Source organism: Lactuca virosa, chromosome 5 (genome assembly GCF_052849685.1).
Source record: "Lactuca virosa cultivar CGN04683 chromosome 5, Lactuca_virosa_CGN04683_v6, whole genome shotgun sequence".
Classification (NCBI taxonomy): Eukaryota; Viridiplantae; Streptophyta; class Magnoliopsida; order Asterales; family Asteraceae; genus Lactuca; species Lactuca virosa.
The window spans coordinates 352,946,078-352,965,887 of NC_136430.1; the positions used below are offsets into that span (position 1 = coordinate 352,946,078).

The 19,810-nt window shown below is 33.3% G+C and overlaps 3 protein-coding genes and 2 pseudogenes across 3 annotated transcripts; all 5 read left to right on the top strand.

The window, feature by feature from the left end:
* The first annotated feature begins 300 nt into the window (after positions 1 to 300).
* LOC145113424 (glycolipid transfer protein 1-like) lies at positions 301 to 1,632 on the top strand (annotated as a pseudogene).
* Positions 1,633 to 1,975: 343 nt separating this feature from the next.
* LOC145113425 (F-box/kelch-repeat protein At3g06240-like) lies at positions 1,976 to 3,130 on the top strand. Its single transcript, XM_079049518.1, has one exon. It carries the CDS (start codon positions 1,976 to 1,978, stop codon positions 3,128 to 3,130), a length of 1,155 nt encoding a protein of 384 aa, XP_078905644.1.
* A 5,279-nt stretch (positions 3,131 to 8,409) lies between these two features.
* On the top strand, positions 8,410 to 9,567 carry LOC145113426 (F-box/kelch-repeat protein At3g06240-like). The gene has a single exon (XM_079049519.1). It carries the CDS (start codon positions 8,410 to 8,412, stop codon positions 9,565 to 9,567), a length of 1,158 nt encoding a protein of 385 aa, XP_078905645.1.
* Positions 9,568 to 11,354: 1,787 nt separating this feature from the next.
* On the top strand, positions 11,355 to 14,832 carry LOC145113427 (glycolipid transfer protein 1-like; annotated as a pseudogene).
* Positions 14,833 to 15,165: 333 nt separating this feature from the next.
* On the top strand, positions 15,166 to 16,320 carry LOC145113428 (putative F-box/LRR-repeat/kelch-repeat protein At1g11620). The gene has a single exon (XM_079049520.1). It carries the CDS (start codon positions 15,166 to 15,168, stop codon positions 16,318 to 16,320), a length of 1,155 nt encoding a protein of 384 aa, XP_078905646.1.
* Positions 16,321 to 19,810: the final 3,490 nt, after the last annotated feature.

The following is a 19,810-nucleotide window of genomic DNA, read 5'->3' on the forward strand; positions in this document are numbered from 1 at the left end:
TTTGTCGTCTTGCCAAGTAAGAAAACTCACATACATCATTCGACTCTATATCAAATGATTCCAAGATCCTATCCTTTTGGAGATTGGAGAATCATTTCTGGTTTATATGGCCAACTCGGAAATGCCATAAACATGATTTGTTCAACATATTAGAACTGGAAGAGGCAACACTCAACGCTTTTATAAATATATTGTGCTTTGTTGTTGTTACTTTTTTTGCTTTTCATCTCCAACCGTCTATAGTAAAAAGAAGCAAATTTAAGCATTTAATCCAAGATTCTAAATAATGTTAGACGTGACATGGAGGCAATGTCAACTCAAGTTTTTTCGAGCCGTAACGAACCACATTGTTTGTAAGGCATAACTTAAGGCGGCAATTTTGTATATAATTAATAGTTATATATATATATATATATATATATATATATATATATACATACATACATTATTATTATTTATTTTTATATATACATATACGACTTAAGGCGACAAATTCTTAAATTTTGGCGGCAAGTACAAAATTGAAGCCATGATGCGTCGTGACGAGCTTTTTAAAAACTTGATTTAATCTAACCCATATCATTTACTGTTGTAGTCATTTTAGTTTTGAAGATTGAAGGGACAATATTCCCTCCTGATTTAGAAGCAATGAAACATGTCAAGTCTGAAGAAGGTGAAATGCTTTCTAAACCTTTCTTAGAAGTCTACAAACATATATTACTTGTTATCGGTAAGGTTTTTCTTTATAAGTAAGAACTACTTTGTCATGATGTTTTTCATTCATTCTAATTCTCTTATCTGATGCTAGACAATGAAACATGTCAAGTCTGAAGAAGGTGAAATGCTTTCCAAACGTTTCTTAGAAGTCTGCAAACATATATTACTTGTTATCAGTAAGGTTTTTCTTTATAAGTAAGAACTACTTTGTCATGATGTTTTTCATTCATTCTAATTCTCTTATCTGATGCTAGACAATTCCGGAGCAGCTATGGCACTTGTCAAAATTGATGTTGGTTGTAACATAACAGTAAGTGTTAACCCTTTCCCTTTCTTTTAATTTTGATCTATATATTAATATATTATTTTCAACTTATTTGTATATTTGATTATTTGTCTCTTCCTGCAGAGGTTAGACTTCATAGTAGAATGATTCCGTAACTTAATGGAGCACAAGGATGGAAGCGTGTCACAAGTTTATTCTGAAGCCTACACTAAGACACTCAAGAAATACCATGGATGGTTAGCCGGTTCAACTTTCACGATATCTATTTACTTTATTACATTATTATAATTTACAAAAAATAAAATTATAGCATCATCATCATCATTATTATTATTGTTGTTGTTGTTATTCCAAAATGGATTCACAGGTTGCAATCAAGCTTGCTCCAGATAGGAAGAAGTTCATGGATGTTGTGGGAGGGAAAGGTGACATCAATTGTGATATTGAAATTTTTTGTGCAACTTTCACACCTCTTCTTGAAGAGAACCACAAGTTCTTGGTGAGATCATCTCATTACAAACCTTCATTTTTTTATAATTTATTCCATGAAAATTATGATTTGTTTTGTTTGATTTTAATTTTAGTATGCAGGCTATAGCGTTGGTCTGGATGATATGAAAGAAAAGTAATGACAAATGATAGATAAAGTTGTTGGAATTTCTTTGTTGAATTCAAATATATATTTTATTTTTTTAATGTTTATTTCATCCTATTGTTTATTAACCTGGTTCCAGGGTTTAAACCTAGTGTAGAGTATATAATAACAGCTTGACATAAATAACGTCAGTTTGACGATGAATTATTTCTATGTATTTAACTATTTATTGAGGAAAAAAAAGAAGATATAGTCTTCAACTGCTACCTTGATTTTAGGTAAAACCATTGGAGCCAAATCAAATTGTAGATCTAAATCAAAATAATATATATATAATAAACTTGGCCAAGCCTCATCCTGGTTGTCGATAATTAAGCATGGCGGAAGTGGAGCCCATGTCGACGGAGCTGCCACCGGACATACTATTCACGAACATACTACCAAGGGTGCCGGCGAAATCTGTATTACCTTTCAGGTGTGTTTCCAAGCAATGGCACTCCTTCCTAAGGACGCCTGGGTTTCTCCAGATGCACCAACTCCATTTGAATAGCAATCAAAATGGCCAGATCCATAAGTTTCTCTTCTTACCTAGCGCAAGACCATGGGAATACCTCACCATCGACTGTGAAACACCTAAAGATGGTTTCACTGCCAGACGCCCTTTTCCGTTTAAAGTCGGAGTTGGTAAAAAAATATTTATTATAACATCTTTGAATGGAATGGTATGCGTAGGCATTAACAAGCCTTGGCCCAATGAAACAGAATACTCTGATATAATTTTATGGAACCCTGTCACCGGTGACCATAAGACGTTGTCTAAACCTGGTTGTCCTCATCCTTACAAGACTTATTTAGATCAATATGAGCTGTTTTACAGCTCTTCTGAGGACGACTACAAGCTTGTATGGCTAACCCTCGGTATAAATGTCTATATATTCTCTTTGAAATCCGATTCATGGAGAAAGGTCGAGGAGTCAACACCCAACGCTGCTGTTTCATATCATCATTTGATCATGTCAAGTGTTATGTTGAACGAAAACGTCCACTTCCTCCGTAAATTTTTTGATGAGTTTGAAGGAGGTGGTGAAAAAATAAATGATCAAAGGACAGATTTTATGGGTTTCATGGTTTTAAGAGGGTATATTCACTTCTGCGTGGCTATTATAAATTCCACAGGTGAATATGATACGATCGAGTTGTGGAGGATGAGCTCTACACATGCACAATATTGGGGGAGGTTGACGACAAAGACACAGCAGTACTTGTCTAGTTATGATGCTGACGACAACCAAGAACTGCGCTGGTTACTGAGGAATGGACATGACCTACTGCATTGGATGAGGAATGGAAATTGGCTCATGTATTCTAGAGGGGGAGAGTATGTTTATGCACTAGATACGAAGAAGCATACCAAAGATATCATGTGCTCCATTAGTTACGCTTTTCGTCCAAGTCCAGGAGGGAAATACATGGAGCCTCTTGTGTCACCCAATCTATATATGAACCTAGCTTTGGTCTTCTTTTTAACCTAGCTTTGGTCTTCTTTTGTTCGTTTTGTTATGCATGGTGTAATGGTGTTATCTTCGAAGAGTACGTAGCTTGTTACCATTACGACTTAGTTAATAAAACAGCTTTGTCCGAATTGTCTTTTTGCTTTTAGTTAACTTTAATATCTATTCAAATTTATCTTATTCATCACAAGTCACTCTAATTAATCTACATAAAACTTTAAGAGATGGATTTTGGTCTTTTCCAACGATGTCAAAGGAGGTTGATTAAAACATAAAATAAATGATTAGATTAGAGGTGGCAATACTGAGTTTGGGTTTAACCCATTTATTAATTGGTTTGAAAATTTCAATCCAACCCAACCTTTTTATTTAAATGAGTTGATATTTTCAACCCAACCCACCCTTTCAGATAAATGGGTTGTCACCGGGTTGACCCGTTTATGTAGTTCCCAACCCAACCTATTAAATAAATTGGTTAAACTTGGATTGAGCAATTTAAAACAAAACTAAATAAATAAATTAATAAATATTACACCACTAAAATTAGTTATAGACTTAAATAAAATTTCAAAGTACGACAAAAGCAAAATCTCAATTTACATATACGGAGAAATTGTTCAAATAACATTAAATATATGTAATTTCTAAATGATTTTTTAGAGTGACTAATGTTATCAGTGGCAAGAAAAAAGGTAGGAATTAGGATTCTATTTTTTTTAACATAAATAATAATACAAACATTAATTTATAAACTAATACTTAGATTAATACATGATTATATTTTAATAATTATTAAATTAAATATAAATTAAAGTTAATTGGGTTGGTGGGTTGAAAACGAGTTGATAATTTTTACCCGACCCAACCTATTTAACTAAATGGGTTAGACGGGTTGACCCATTTAACTTAAATGAGTTGAAAATCTCAACCCAATCTGTTAATTTTGGGTTGGGTTCGGATTGGGTTGGTGGGTTGAGTCGATTTTTACGAGCTTTAGATTAGATATGAACGAGAGAGGGGGTGGGGGTAGGGCGGAAAAGTTATGATGAAAAAAGAACTAAATAAAAATGATTTATAATCCACTGGTATCGAAGAAAGTAAGGTGCGGTTTGTTTTTTGAAAAAAAAAAAACATCTTCAGACCTCTTATTGTTGTGCAGCACAGCACATGCGCAACACTTTTCATCTCGCAGTTGTTTGCTTTTTAGAAGTCTTCAGAGTAAAAAACCATTTCGTGTGTTCTGTTTGGCACAACACTTGTATTGCCTCTTTCAACCTCTTCTTCTTTTTTCTTGCTGAAATTTTTTATTATATGTTGTTGAATTCTTATTTTATCTTTTTTTTCGTTCTTTTTGTTTATTCTTGTTAAAAAAATTTTCATTTTTTATATTGAATAATAATAATTTCTTGATGAAATATCATTATTTTTTGTTGAAATAAAATTATTTTTTGCTGGAATATCATAAATTATTACCGAAATATAATACATTATTAAATTTTTAGTGTTAAAAAACTATTTTTGGTTTATAAAATCAGTTTATTTTTTTTTTAATATCTGTAGCTACATGCAGATGTTAAGAAAACAAACACGCTTCTTATTACAGTCTGCAATCGTTTGGTCCACCTCTTCTACTGCAGAGGGTTGTAGAGATGGTCCACAGACTTTATAAATTTTTGTTTCAAAAAAACAAGCAGCACCTAAGTTGTGATTTTCACTAGATATATACAAAGATTAAATACATGAACAAGTTTTACATGTACAAAGACAATAATAATAATAATAATAATAATAATAATAATAATAATAATAATAATAACTAGATGGGGAACCCCCGCGTTGCGGGGGTCGGATGCGACAATTTTTTCCGTTGTTTGTTCTTTGTAAATGTTATTCGATCAACTATTTGTTTATAGTTTGAGTTGCTCATTCCTTCCCTCTTTAACTGATCTATAAATAAATAAATAAATAAATAAATAAATAAGAAATAAAAAACCATCAATGAATCTGTAAGCAAAGTAAGAAAATTGTTAGATTATTTATGTAATTTCAATTAAAAATCATAGCCTACTCATTCCTTCCCTCTTTAACTGAAATAGAATAAAAATGCAACACATTTTGACAAATTCTGGCAATGGAAATCATATATCATAAACCAAAATAACCAACATTGCATTCAAACGATAAAACGGAAAGTATATTATTGAGAATGAAAATGACCTTTCGGTAGATTGCCCTCCTGTATTCCACCTTCCACCTCCACCCACCTCCATCTCCAGGGTCCGATGATGCTCCTCCATCCATCCATCCTTTAAAGGATATGAAGCATTCATTCTTAGCCTTGTAAAGAACAGAGCATATAAAAGACGTAATAGGAATCTTTTTGAAATCTGTATATATTCAATCAGTTCCATGCCTGGTCGTTGTCGACACTCCACAAGCTTTGCATCCCAGTTGGTTTACTCCAAAATTCTAACAGTTCGGCTTCTTCAACATTGAAACAATGCTCCTTGACTTTTATATGATAACTGCAACAGAAAAACACAGAGTTAGCTATCTGAACAAATTCAGTAACAATCAAGAAAGAAACATACCTCGGATTGATTAAAAGATCCAATGTTTCATCATTTTATTTATTAGGAAAATACACAAAATTTGCATAGTTGAAACTTTGAAGGCATTTGAAGTTCTCAACATCCTTTATGCATCAAATGCTTATAAGCTCCAGGCTGATGCATTGCTTTGCTGCCACAATCTAAAACAAATATATTCATAATTTGTTTTTTTGGAAATAATATTATTAAATATAGCAAATCTACCTACAATAGAAGGAATGACAAATAATCCAGCTTGAGGCAGAGTAGTCCTAACCTATTACAAATGTTGTTGATAATTCCAAAATTACCCTTATCAGCAAAAAAAAATGTAGCATCTAACCTAACCTATTACAAAATAAAAAATTAGACAAAATGAAAAACAAAGTATAAGACATCAGGTAATTTCCACAAAAAAAAGTATAAACGAAAACTCATAAAATATTACTTCTGTAGACTCACATCCAAGTCATGTTTCATTAATACATACAACAATTTGTTCCATTTCATCAAAAGAAGGGATCATACCAAAAACATACATATTCCATGATGTTCCTTTCTGACAAATAGTCAGAAAGTGATTCCGTGCATCTCCAATCTAAAGTCTTGTTACAAGAATGATGCATCTCGTATAACATACCTGATAATCAAACTTCTAATCACAAAACCAGCCAAGAAGCATTGATTAGTTCCTCTTCAATGTGTGGGTTTGTCATACCTACAGTATATAGGTACATACTATTATTCAACAGGTAAATGTCAAAAAAAAAATCCATGATTTCTATCTATTTACATGATCATACATCCATATCTTATTCTTTTAATGAAGTATTAAATACAACGTCACCATCTTTACTCTCAGAATCAGCAAATGATTTGGCCTTCGAAGTGGATCCATCTTCAAGCACAACTCTAGCATCTGAGACCTTCCAAGGAGCTACATAAAACCTTCCATTAGGTGAAGCTAAGTGAATTTGGTAACAGATAATCAAATTTAAGGAGCACCCATGGAGTCATTATAAATTTATGATTTTTGTCATGTTCATAAAGGTAGAAAGATAAGGGTGCGATAAATCTTTAAAATTGTCATTATCTGAATGATAAAATGGGTTATGTGAAGTGTATATCATTAATAAATTTCACCAATAATAGTGATTTTTTTTATTTCAACAGATAAACTAAAAAAACCCTAAAATATAACCAATGTTATAAACTGAAATTAACTGTTGCTTGTAGATTTGTGGCCCTAGTTATGGTCTAACTAAAAATCACTCAGAACAAAATCGAAATGAAAACTTGAATAGAACAGGGGTGTGCTTATTGTGTTATCCGAGTAACAATTTGTCGTTTCTTCTTCAATCGAACCTGATTGCTTCGCCATATCTCTTGTTTTTCAAAATAGCGCCAATCTTAGCATATGTCGCTCTGGACCGACAAGTTGTTTGCATTATGCAGTATTTTTTTTTATCATATCAGCATATGTTGCACTTTAGATAAATTTCTGTATAATTATCAACTTATCTGAATTTTCTATTTTATAAAATATTAAAAAAAATAAATTAAAATAACAATATGATGGAAATTAAAAAGGGTATTTCAGTCATTCGTACAAATGACCCAGGATTGGAATTGAATTCCATGACTTTGTGGAAGGGAAGTTGAATTCCTTTCGTGGTGGAATTTTCTAATTCCAGCGGAAATCAATTCCACACTTATTTTCAACTAAATGGAATGGATCTGAATTCCAGATCCCATAGAATGTAGTTGTCTTTGTTATAAGTTTTTTAGTAAGGGTATTTTAGTCATATAAAAAGATTAGTAGGTGACCATTGATCCTATAGATAGCAGGTTCATGAGTCTCACCAACTTTGTGGTGTCTAACATTCATAGCATGTTCATATTCAAGAAAAAGAAAAATATAAAATGAAACATTAAAAAAAGAGAAATATAAAAGTATCAAAAAGTATTTGATATTTTACCTTCAAATGACTTTTTTCTTAGAAAATCCATTTGTTGACCTCAGTAGGAAACTGTGCATTTCCACATTTTGCATAGCTTCCTGACTCACATGCCAACCAAATACAAATTGAATATAATCACAATCGATAAAAGACAATAAAAAGGATAGAATTGTCAATACAACAAAATAAAGTTGCATAATACCAATTGCTCTAATTAAATTAAATTAAAAATGAAAGTTGGATGCTATATTTGGGTAAAGAATAATGTGTTCAGCTGTTTGTGGCAAAAACATAAACTATACTGCTATTTCTAGCACTTTACCATTGATTGGGGTACAAACATAGTTTCTGCTTTAGCCACACACAAACAAAGATTATACTTTCGAAAAAGACTACCCAGTTATAGAAATGTAGGTCCAAAGTATCGATGCTTTAATAGGAAAAAAAACTAAAATAAACTGTTGTCATATAAAGAAATATCATGTATTTTGATGTTTCTTTGCATTTAGCCCATGCATTATATAAAAAAATCTATTATATTAATTCCCGTTATAACCTGATGACGAATTACTTTTATGTTTTTATTGGGCAAAAAGAAAGAAAAAAAAAAAAGAGATAAAGAGATAGTCTTCGGTGCTTCCTTGATTTTAGCCAAATGAAATTGTATTAGATCTAAATCAGATCAAAACAATAATATAAAAAACTTGGCAAACCCTAATTCAAGCTAGCTAGCTGTCGATAATTAATGATGGCGGAGGTGGAGCTCATGACGACGGAGCTGCCTCCCGACATAATATTCACCAACATACTACCAAGGGTGACGGCGAAATATGTATTGCGTTTCAAGTGTGTTTCCAAGCAATGGCACTCCTTCCTAATGACGCCTGGGTTTCTCCAGATGCACCAACTCCATGTGAATAGCAATCCAAATGACCTAAACCAGAAGTTTTTCTTCTTAACTAGCGCAAGACCATGGGAATACCGCACCATCGACTGTGAAACACCTAAAGATGGTTTCACTGCCAGCCGCCCTTTTCCATTCCAAGTCGAAGTTGGTAAAAAAATATCGATTGTAACATCTTTGAATGGAATGGTATGCGTAGGCATTAACAAGCCTTGGCCCAATGATACAGAATACTCTGATTTAATTTTATGGAACCCTTTGACCGATGACCATAAGACGCTGTCTAATTCTAAACCCGGTTGTCCTCATCCTTACAGGGTCTATACAGATGAATATGCGTTGTATTACAGCTCTTCTGAGAATGACTACAAGCTTGTATGGCTAACCAGCGGCCGTCTTATGAGTGTCTATATATACTCTTTGAGATCCGACTCATGGAGAAAGGTCGAGTCAACTCACAACGCTGCTTCATATCAATTTCATTTGATCATGTCAAGTGTTATGTGGAACGAAAAGTTCCATTTCCTCCGTAAATTGTTTCATGAGTTTGAAGGAGCAGGTGAAAAATTATTAAATCAAAGGAGGACAGATTTTATGGGTTTCATGGTTTTAAGAGGGTGTATTCATTTGTGCGTGGCCATTATAAATGCTTCCATAGATGAGTATGATACGATTGAGTTGTGGAGTGGACATGCAGGATATAAGTGGGAAAGGGTGACAGAAGCAGAGCCCTTGTCTAGTTCTGATATTAAGATATATACTGACCTCCACCCAATACTGCACTTGGTAATCAGGAAGGGACACAACCTACTCCATAGGATGAGGAATGGAAAATGGCTCATGTATTCTAGATTTGAAGAGCATGTTTACACACTAGATGCTAGTATGGACAACCATACCAAGGACATCATGTGCTCCATTGGCTTACCTTTCTGTCCATCTCAATTTCCAGGAGCGAAATACGTGGAGACTCTTGTGTCACCCAATCAATATATGAAATGACGCGTGTAACACGTACTTTTTTTTATAACCTTTGCTTGCTCTTCTTTTGTTCGTTTTGTTATGCATGGTATTTATTGTCTTAGATGATCGAGTGTCTTCATGTTACCATACCATGTACTTAATTAATAAACAATTTTTGCTTTTACTTCACTTTAATATCTATTCAAATTTATCTTATTCATCACAACTCACTCTAATCTATATATATATATATATATATATATATATATATATATATATATATATATATATATATATATATACACACACGTGATTCTTTTTTTGGTTTTCTTGCATTCAAGATTATTATATTTTTGGGACTTAAGACATTGGCCACACTATTTTCAAAGATTGGCAATTTTAGACCCTCTAAATTCAGGGGTTGCTCAGTTGTTGGGTCGGCATGTAGTTTAGCTGTGATCCAGCACTTCTTTCAGGAAGTGATACGTGTTCTCCCCCCTCCCTTTCTTCTGGATGCTCTCATCTTCCCATAACCCTTCACGTTCTACAATACAATTTCTCCCAAAATACCACCACAACTTATACTTGACCACTCGATCAGAGCTACAGCAGGGGACTACTTCTCCTCATTTTCTCATATCACCACGGCACCAACAAAAACTCTATTATGGATTAAAGGTAAAGTATGCTATTATTTGCAACAACTTCAGGATTGTGCAATTGTCTCCATCCTTCTTATATTGACTTTTGTTGTTTGAATGATAGATTTATTGCCTGAATAAAAGGTAAAAAGAGGCCATAATATGAATAAATGAGGGAGCAATTGTAACCGTTCTTCTTAGAATTTTTATAACAATAATGGTCTTTGGTTATTTGTCGATGGTTTTTATGGTTTCTTATTTGTGTTTTCAGATTCGAACTTTGTCTATAAGGTTATTGTTGACCAAGTTATTTAATGTAGTAGCTTTCTTGTATGTCTTGAAGATTTCTATGATGATTATATATTTGTCCAAATTTGGTTAACTATATGTTGTTAGTCATAGTGTCTTTTGATATCTTTTTTTCCTAATTCGTGTATGTGTTGAACTATCTCTCTAACTATGTGTTTGTGTGTTGATATTGCTGATAACATTGTCATATGATTATGATAAAGAGAAATTACAAGGGTTCTAAAAAAAGCATAAAAACTACAAAGAATAACTATGAGATAAACCAAACTTCCCACAACAGTGCGATAAAGATTCGGATCGAACAAAGGAACATCATCAGTAGGAGAATATCGTGCATTGGTTTCAAGAGGAGTATTAAAAGTCCGATTGTCAGAGAGGCTCGCCCGTGTAAACAAGTCAGATATTATATTTAGTCTGGGAAAGAAGGTACCCTTTCTTAGACTGAGGAACCTCAATACCCAAGAAATAACGCAGCAAACCCAAATCCTTCATAGCAAATCGATGAGCTAGATCATGCTTCAAAGACTCAATACCACCATCGTCATCACCTGTAATAATCATGTCATCCATATATAAGGACAGAAGAATCCGTCCTGCACTCGAGCATCTAACAAACAAAGCAGAATCGTGATTACTTTGGACAAATCCAAGAGAGGTAATCACTGTGGAGAATTTCTCAAACCAAGCACAAGGGGCTTGCTTGAGCCCATACAAAGCTTTGCGAAGCTGACAAACCTCACCCGACCGGTGTTGAATTCCTGGGGGAGGAGTCATATAAACCTCTTCATGGAGGTCACCATTCAAAAAGGCATTCTTGACATCCATTTGAAAGATCTTCCACTGTCGAACAGAAGCAACTGCAATCATAGTACGAACATGTCGTCATATTTGCAACCGGGGAAAATGTCTCCTCGTAATCAAAACCATACTGTTGGGAATACCCTTGTGCTACAAGTCTAGCCTTGAACCGCTCAACAGAACCATCAGCTTTTGTTTATATCTTGTACACCCAACGACAACCTATCGTATGTTTCCTAGGAGGAAGAGAAATCAAATCCCATGCATGAGTCTGATGGAGAGCAGTGAGTTCTTCAGCCATAGCATTCTGCCAAAGAGGTGTTGGATATAGTGTCTAAGTCCATAACTATATTTGGTATGTACTTGACCCGACCCGACATGGTCCATTTGGGTTGCATGGCATCATGCATTTAGATAGACCAAAATGAGAGAAATAACACTTAAGGTTTATTAATATATTATAAGTTCTAATATATTAATAATATTATTTAATTAGTATTAATCAAGAATTATTTTGGAATTAATTAAGTGATCAAAAGAAGACTAATTAAATATATGAGTTGATTTTGTAAATCACCCATACTTATATAGTGGGCTAATGCTCCATGGATTATCAAGTTGGGCTAAAACCCATAGGATGCTCCATGGATGTTCCATGGTGTTTTTGAACCCATGGATCATGGAAATGAAGAGTCATGTCAAGTTAGGGCTTACTTGATGTAACCCTAATTATGACACACTATATAAGCATCATGTTGTAGACCAAAATCGACACTAGTGTGAGAACAAAAGGGCATAGCCGATTTTAGAAGTGTTCTATTTCTCTCAAGGTTATTCCAAGTGTATTTGGTGTTGTGTGAGACATTTGAGGCATCACACTTGAGGTGCTAGGCTCACAAGGTTCTAAAGGAATCCAAGCAACTAAAGGTATGTGTTTCTTTCTATCTTTTATAATTAAAAGTTCCCCATGTATGCTAGATAGGTTATGAACCTTGGAAAACCAATTTTGCATGTATCTTAGTCAAACATAGATCCAAAGTTTCTAGGGTTGCATGTACACCATAGGAGTGTTAGAATGCTCAAAACCCAACAGTGGTATCAGAGCCTAGGCTTCTTTATTTGCTACTTGATGCAAAATTGTGAAAAAACTCAATTTTTCTGCACTCTGCAGCATGAACTCGCCGAGTCCATGGGGGGACTCGATGAGTCCATAAGTAAACTCATCCTACTCATCGAGTAGGTTCATGCACTCGACGAGTAGGAGCCCCATAATGCAGTTTTTCGACTTTTCCTGCTGGAAATGGACTAGAAACATTACCCTAAATTGTTTTGGTCTTATAAAACTTATTTTAGATGGTGTCATGGTTATGCTAATCCATTTTCAATAGCTATTATCAAAATTTCAAGTTTTATATGGTTAATTTTATGATTCTTGAAATTGTTGATATGCATGTTCATGAACTTATGAGTTTAGAAGATCATATGATCCTTTTTACCCAGTTAGTTCTCAACTTTCTTTTGGAACTCTTTGAACACTTCAAAAGTTTCTTACTTATGATTCATTAAGTACATATAGACATATCTACTATAATCATCAATAAAAGTCACAAAACGCTTACCATGTCTAGTCGCAAATCTGAACGGCCCACATACATCAGTGTGGATTAGTTCTAGTAGTTCTTTGCCTCGTTCATATTTTCCTGTGAAATGCGCTTTTGTCATCTTGCCAAGTAAGAAAAATCACATACATCATTCGACTCTATATCAAATGATTCCAAGATCCTATCCTTTTGGAGATTGGAGAATCATTTCTGGTTTATATGGCCAACTCGGAAATGCCATAAACATGATTTGTTCAACATATTAGAACTGGAAGAGGCAACACTCAACACTTTTATAAATATATTGTGCTTTGTTGTTGTTACTTTTTTTGCTTTTCATCTCCAACCGTCTATAGTAAAAAGAAGCAAATTTAAGCATTTAATCCAAGATTCTAAATAATATTAGACGTGACATGGAGGCAATGTCAACTCAAGTTTTTTCGAGCCGTAACGAACCACATTGTTTGTAAGTCATAACTTAAGACGGCAATTTTGTATATAATTCATAGTTACATATATATATATATATATATATATATATATATATATATATATATATATATATATATATATATACATTATTATTATTTATTTTTATATACATATACGACTTAAGGCGACAATTTCTTAAATTTTGGCGGCAAATACAAAACTGAAGCCATGATGCGTCGTGACGAGCTTTTTAAAAACTTGATTTAATCTAACCCATATCATTTACTGTTGTAGTCATTTTAGTTTTGAAGATTGAAGGGACAATATTCCCTCCTGATTTAGAAGCAATGAAACATGTCAAGTCTGAAGAAGGTGAAATGCTTTCTAAACCTTTCTTAGAAGTCTACAAACATATATTACTTGTTATCGGTAAGGTTTTTCTTTATAAGTAAGAACTACTTTGTCATGATGTTTTTCATTCATTCTAATTCTCTTATCTGATGCTAGACAATGAAACATGTCAAGTCTGAAGAAGGTGAAATGCTTTCCAAACGTTTCTTAGAAGTCTGCAAACATATATTACTTGTTATCAGTAAGGTTTTTCTTTATAAGTAAGAACTACTTTGTCATGATGTTTTTCATTCATTCTAATTCTCTTATCTGATGCTAGACAATTCCGGAGCAGCTATGACACTTGTCAAAATTGATGTTGGTTGTAACATAACAGTAAGTGTTAACCCTTTCCTTTTCTTTTAATTTTGATCTATATATTAATATATTATATTCAACTTATTTGTATATTTGATTATTTGTCTCTTCCTGCAGAGGTTAGAGAACAAGTATATCCAACCCATCTAAATTTGAGAAACTATATACAGTATGGTTCGGGTTGAGGTTGAAGCTAAGAATAGTTGCACCAATGTTCATTTGTGGCTAACTAACTAGGTGAGTTTACGATTCTACCCTCATAGTAATATATTTTCAAAAATAATTAGAAACCTCAAAACACCCTTCAGAGCGATAGACTTCATAGTAGAATGATTCCGTAACTTAATGGAGCACAAGGATGGAAGCGTGTCACAAGTTTATTCTGAAGCCTACACTAAGACACTCAAGAAATACCATGGATGGTTAGCCGGTTCAACTTTCACGATATCTATTTACTTTATTACATTATTATAATTTACAAAAAATAAAATTATAGCATCATCATCATCATTATTATTATTGTTGTTGTTGTTATTCCAAAATGGATTCACAGGTTGCAATCAAGCTTGCTCCAGATAGGAAGAAGTTCATGGATGTTGTGGGAGGGAAAGGTGACATCAATTCTGATATTGAAAATTTTTGTGCAACTTTCACACCTCTTCTTGAAGAGAACCACAAGTTCTTGGTGAGATCATCTCATTACAAACCTTCATTTTTTTATAATTTATTCCATGAAAATTATGATTTGTTTTGTTTGATTTTAATTTTAGTATGCAGGCTATAGCGTTGGTCTGGATGATATGAAAGAAAAGTAATGACAAATGATAGATAAAGTTGTTGGAATTTCTTTGTTGAATTCAAATATATATTTTATTTTTTTAATGTTTATTTCATCCTATTGTTTATTAACCTGGTTCCAGGGTTTAAACCTAGTGTAGAGTATATAATAACAGCTTGACATAAACTGACGAGGAATTATTTCTATGTATTTAACTATTTATTGAGGAAAAAAAAGAAGATATAGTCTTCAACTGCTACCTTGATTTTAGGTAAAACCATTGGAGCCAAATCAAATTGTAGATCTAAATCAAAATAATATATATATAATAAACTTGGCCAAGCCTAATCCTGGTTGTCGATAATTAAGCATGGCGGAAGTGGAGCCCATGTCGACGGAGCTGCCACCGGACATACTATTCACGAACATACTACCAAGGGTGCCGGCGAAATCTGTATTACCTTTCAGGTGTGTTTCCAAGCAATGGCACTCCTTCCTAAGGACGCCTGGGTTTCTCCAGATGCACCAACTCCATTTGAATAGCAATCAAAATGGCCAGATCCATAAGTTTCTCTTCTTACCTAGCGCAAGACCATGGGAATACCTCACCATCGACTGTGAAACACCTAAAGATGGTTTCACTGCCAGACGCCCTTTTCCGTTTAAAGTCGGAGTTGGTAAAAAAATATTTATTATAACATCTTTGAATGGAATGGTATGCGTAGGCATTAACAAGCCTTGGCCCAATGAAACAGAATACTCTGATATAATTTTATGGAACCCTGTCACCGGTGACCATAAGACGTTGTCTAAACCTGGTTGTCCTCATCCTTACAAGACTTATTTAGATCAATATGAGCTGTTTTACAGCTCTTCTGAGGACGACTACAAGCTTGTATGGCTAACCCTCGGTATAAATGTCTATATATTCTCTTTGAAATCCGATTCATGGAGAAAGGTCGAGGAGTCAACACCCAACGCTGCTGTTTCATATCATCATTTGATCATGTCAAGTGTTATGTTGAACGAAAACTTCCACTTCCTCCGTAAATTTTTTGATGAGTTTGAAGGAGGTGGTGAAAAAATAAATGATCAAAGGACAGATTTTATGGGTTTCATGGTTTTAAGAGGGTATATTCACTTCTGCGTGGCTATTATAAATTCCATAGGTGAATATGATACGATCGAGTTGTGGAGGATGAGCTCTACACATGCACAATATTGGGGGAGGTTGACGACAAAGACACAGCAGTACTTGTCTAGTTATGATGCTGACGACAACCAAGAACTGCGCTGGTTACTGAGGAATGGACATGACCTACTGCATTGGATGAGGAATGGAAATTGGCTCATGTATTCTAGAGGGGGAGAGTATGTTGATGCACTAGATACGAAGAAGCATACCAAAGATATCATGTGCTCCATTAGTTACGCTTTTCGTCCAAGTCCAGGAGGGAAATACATGGAGACTCTTGTGTCACCCAATCTATATATGAACCTAGCTTTGGTCTTCTTTTTAACCTAGCTTTGGTCTTCTTTTGTTCGTTTTGTTATGCATGGTGTAATGGTGTTATCTTCGAAGAGTACGTAGCTTGTTACCATTACGACTTAGTTAATAAAACAGCTTTGTCCGAATTGTCTTTTTGCTTTTAGTTAACTTTAATATCTATTCAAATTTATCTTATTCATCACAAGTCACTCTAATTAATCTACATAAAACTTTAAGAGATGGATTTTGGTCTTTTCCAACGATGTCAAAGGAGGTTGATTAAAACATAAAATAAATGATTAGATTAGAGGTGGCAATGGGTCCAACTGTACTGAGTTTGGGTTTAACCCATTTATTAATTGGTTTGAAAATTTCAATCCAACCCAACATTTTTATTTAAATAAGTTGATATTTCCAACCCAACCCAACCTTTCAGATAAATAGGTTGTCACCGGGTTGACCCGTTTATGTAGTTCCCAACCCAACCTATTAAATAAATTGGTTAAACTTGGATTGACCCATTTAAAACAAAACTAAATAAATAAATTAATAAATATTACACCACTAAAATTAATTATAGACTTAAATAAAATTTCAAAGTACGACAAAAGCAAAATCTCAATTTACATATACGGAGAAATTGTTCAAATAACATTAAATATATGTAATTTCTAAATGATTTTTTAGAGTGACTAATGTTGTCAGTGGCAAGAAAAAAGGTAGGAATTAGGATTCTATTTTTTTAACATAAATAATAATACAAACATTAATTTATAAACTAATACTTAGATTAATACATGATTATATTTTAATAATTATTAAATTAAATATAAATTAAAGTTAATTGGGTTGGTGGGTTGAAAACGAGTTGATAATTTTTACCCGACCCAACCTATTTAACTAAATGGGTTAGACGGGTTGACCCATTTAACTTAAATGGGTTGAAAATCTCAACCCAATCTGTTAATTTTGGGTTGGGTTCGGATTGGGTTGGTGGGTTGGGTCGATTTTTACGAGCTTTAGATTAGATATGAAAGAGAGAGGGGGTGGGGGTAGGGCGGAAAAGTTATGATGAAAAAAGAACTAAATAAAAATGATTTATAATTCACTGGTATCGAAGAAAGTAAGGTGCGGTTTGTTTTTTGAAAAAAAAAAAAACATCTTCAGACCTCTTATTGTTGTGCAGCACAGTACATGCGCAACACTTTTCATCTCGTAGTTGTTTGCTTTTTAGAAGTTTTCAGAGTAAAAAACCATTGCGTGTGTTCTGTTTGGCACAACACTTGTATTGCCTCTTTCAACCTCTTCTTCTTTTTTCTTGCTGAAAATTTTTATTATATGTTGTTGAATTCTTATTTTATCTTTTTTTTCGTTCTTTTTGTTTATTCTTGTTAAAAAAAATTCATTTTTTATATTGAATAATAATAATTTCTTGATGAAATATCATTATTTTTTGTTGAAATAAAATTATTTTTTGCTGGAATATCATAAATTATTACCGAAATATAATACATTATTAAATTTTTAGTGTTAAAAAACTATTTTTGGTTTATAAAATCAGTTTATTTTTTTTTAATATCTGCAGCTACATGCAGATGTTAAGAAAACAAACACGCTTTTTATTACAGTCTGGAATCGTTTGGTCCACCTCTTCTACTGCAGAGGGTTGTAGAGATGGTCCACAGACTTTATAAATTTTTGTTTCAAAAAAACAAGCAGCACCTAAGTTGTGATTTTCACTAGATATATACAAAGATTAAATACATGAACAAGTTTTACATGTACAAAGACAATAATAATAATAATAATAATAATAATAATAATAATAATAATAATAATAATAACTAGATGGGGAACCCCCGCGTTGCGGGGGTCGGATGCGACAATTTTTTCCGTTGTTTGTTCTTTGTAAATGTTATTCGATCAACTATTTGTTTATAGTTTGAGTTGCTCATTCCTTCCCTCTTTAACTGATCTATAAATAAATAAATAAATAAATAAATAAATAAGAAATAAAAAACCATCAATGAATCTGTAAGCAAAGTAAGAAAATTGTTAGATTATTTATGTAATTTCAATTAAAAATCATAGCCTACTCATTCCTTCCCTCTTTAACTGAAATAGAATAAAAATGCAACACATTTTGACAAATTCTGGCAATGGAAATCATATATCATAAACCAAAATAACCAACATTGCATTCAAACGATAAAACGGAAAGTATATTATTGAGAATGAAAATGACCTTTCGGTAGATTGCCCTCCTGTATTCCACCTTCCACCTCCACCCACCTCCATCTCCAGGGTCCGATGATGCTCCTCCATCCATCCATCCTTTAAAGGATATGAAGCATTCATTCTTAGCCTTGTAAAGAACAGAGCATATAAAAGACGTAATAGGAATCTTTTTGAAATCTGTATATATTCAATCAGTTCCATGCCTGGTCGTTGTCGACACTCCACAAGCTTTGCATCCCAGTTGGTTTACTCCAAAATTCTAACAGTTCGGCTTCTTCAACATTGAAACAATGCTCCTTGACTTTTATATGATAACTGCAACAGAAAAACACAGAGTTAGCTATCTGAACAAATTCAGTAACAATCAAGAAAGAAACATACCTCGGATTGATTAAAAGATCCAATGTTTCATCATTTTATTTATTAGGAAAATACACAAAATTTGCATAGTTGAAACTTTGAAGGCATTTGAAGTTCTCAACATCCTTTATGCATCAAATGCTTATAAGCTCCAGGCTGATGCATTGCTTTGCTGCCACAATCTAAAACAAATATATTCATAATTTGTTTTTTTGGAAATAATATTATTAAATATAGCAAATCTACCTACAATAGAAGGAATGACAAATAATCCAGCTTGAGGCAGAGTAGTCCTAACCTATTACAAATGTTGTTGATAATTCCAAAATTACCCTTATCAGCAAAAAAAAATGTAGCATCTAACCTAACCTATTACAAAATAAAAAATTAGACAAAATGAAAAACAAAGTATAAGACATCAGGTAATTTCCACAAAAAAAAGTATAAACGAAAACTCATAAAATATTACTTCTGTAGACTCACATCCAAGTCATGTTTCATTAATACATACAACAATTTGTTCCATTTCATCAAAAGAAGGGATCATACCAAAAACATACATATTCCATGATGTTCCTTTCTGACAAATAGTCAGAAAGTGATTCCGTGCATCTCCAATCTAAAGTCTTGTTACAAGAATGATGCATCTCGTATAACATACCTGATAATCAAACTTCTAATCACAAAACCAGCCAAGAAGCATTGATTAGTTCCTCTTCAATGTGTGGGTTTGTCATACCTACAGTATATAGGTACATACTATTATTCAACAGGTAAATGTCAAAAAAAAAATCCATGATTTCTATCTATTTACATGATCATACATCCATATCTTATTCTTTTAATGAAGTATTAAATACAACGTCACCATCTTTACTCTCAGAATCAGCAAATGATTTGGCCTTCGAAGTGGATCCATCTTCAAGCA

Bases quoted from the DNA above. Each gene is read 5' to 3' on its own strand.
- LOC145113425 (XM_079049518.1), top strand. From the start codon at position 1,976: ATGGCGGAAGTGGAGCCCATGTCGACGGAGCTGCCACCGGACATACTA.
- LOC145113426 (XM_079049519.1), top strand. From the start codon at position 8,410: ATGGCGGAGGTGGAGCTCATGACGACGGAGCTGCCTCCCGACATAATA.
- LOC145113428 (XM_079049520.1), top strand. From the start codon at position 15,166: ATGGCGGAAGTGGAGCCCATGTCGACGGAGCTGCCACCGGACATACTA.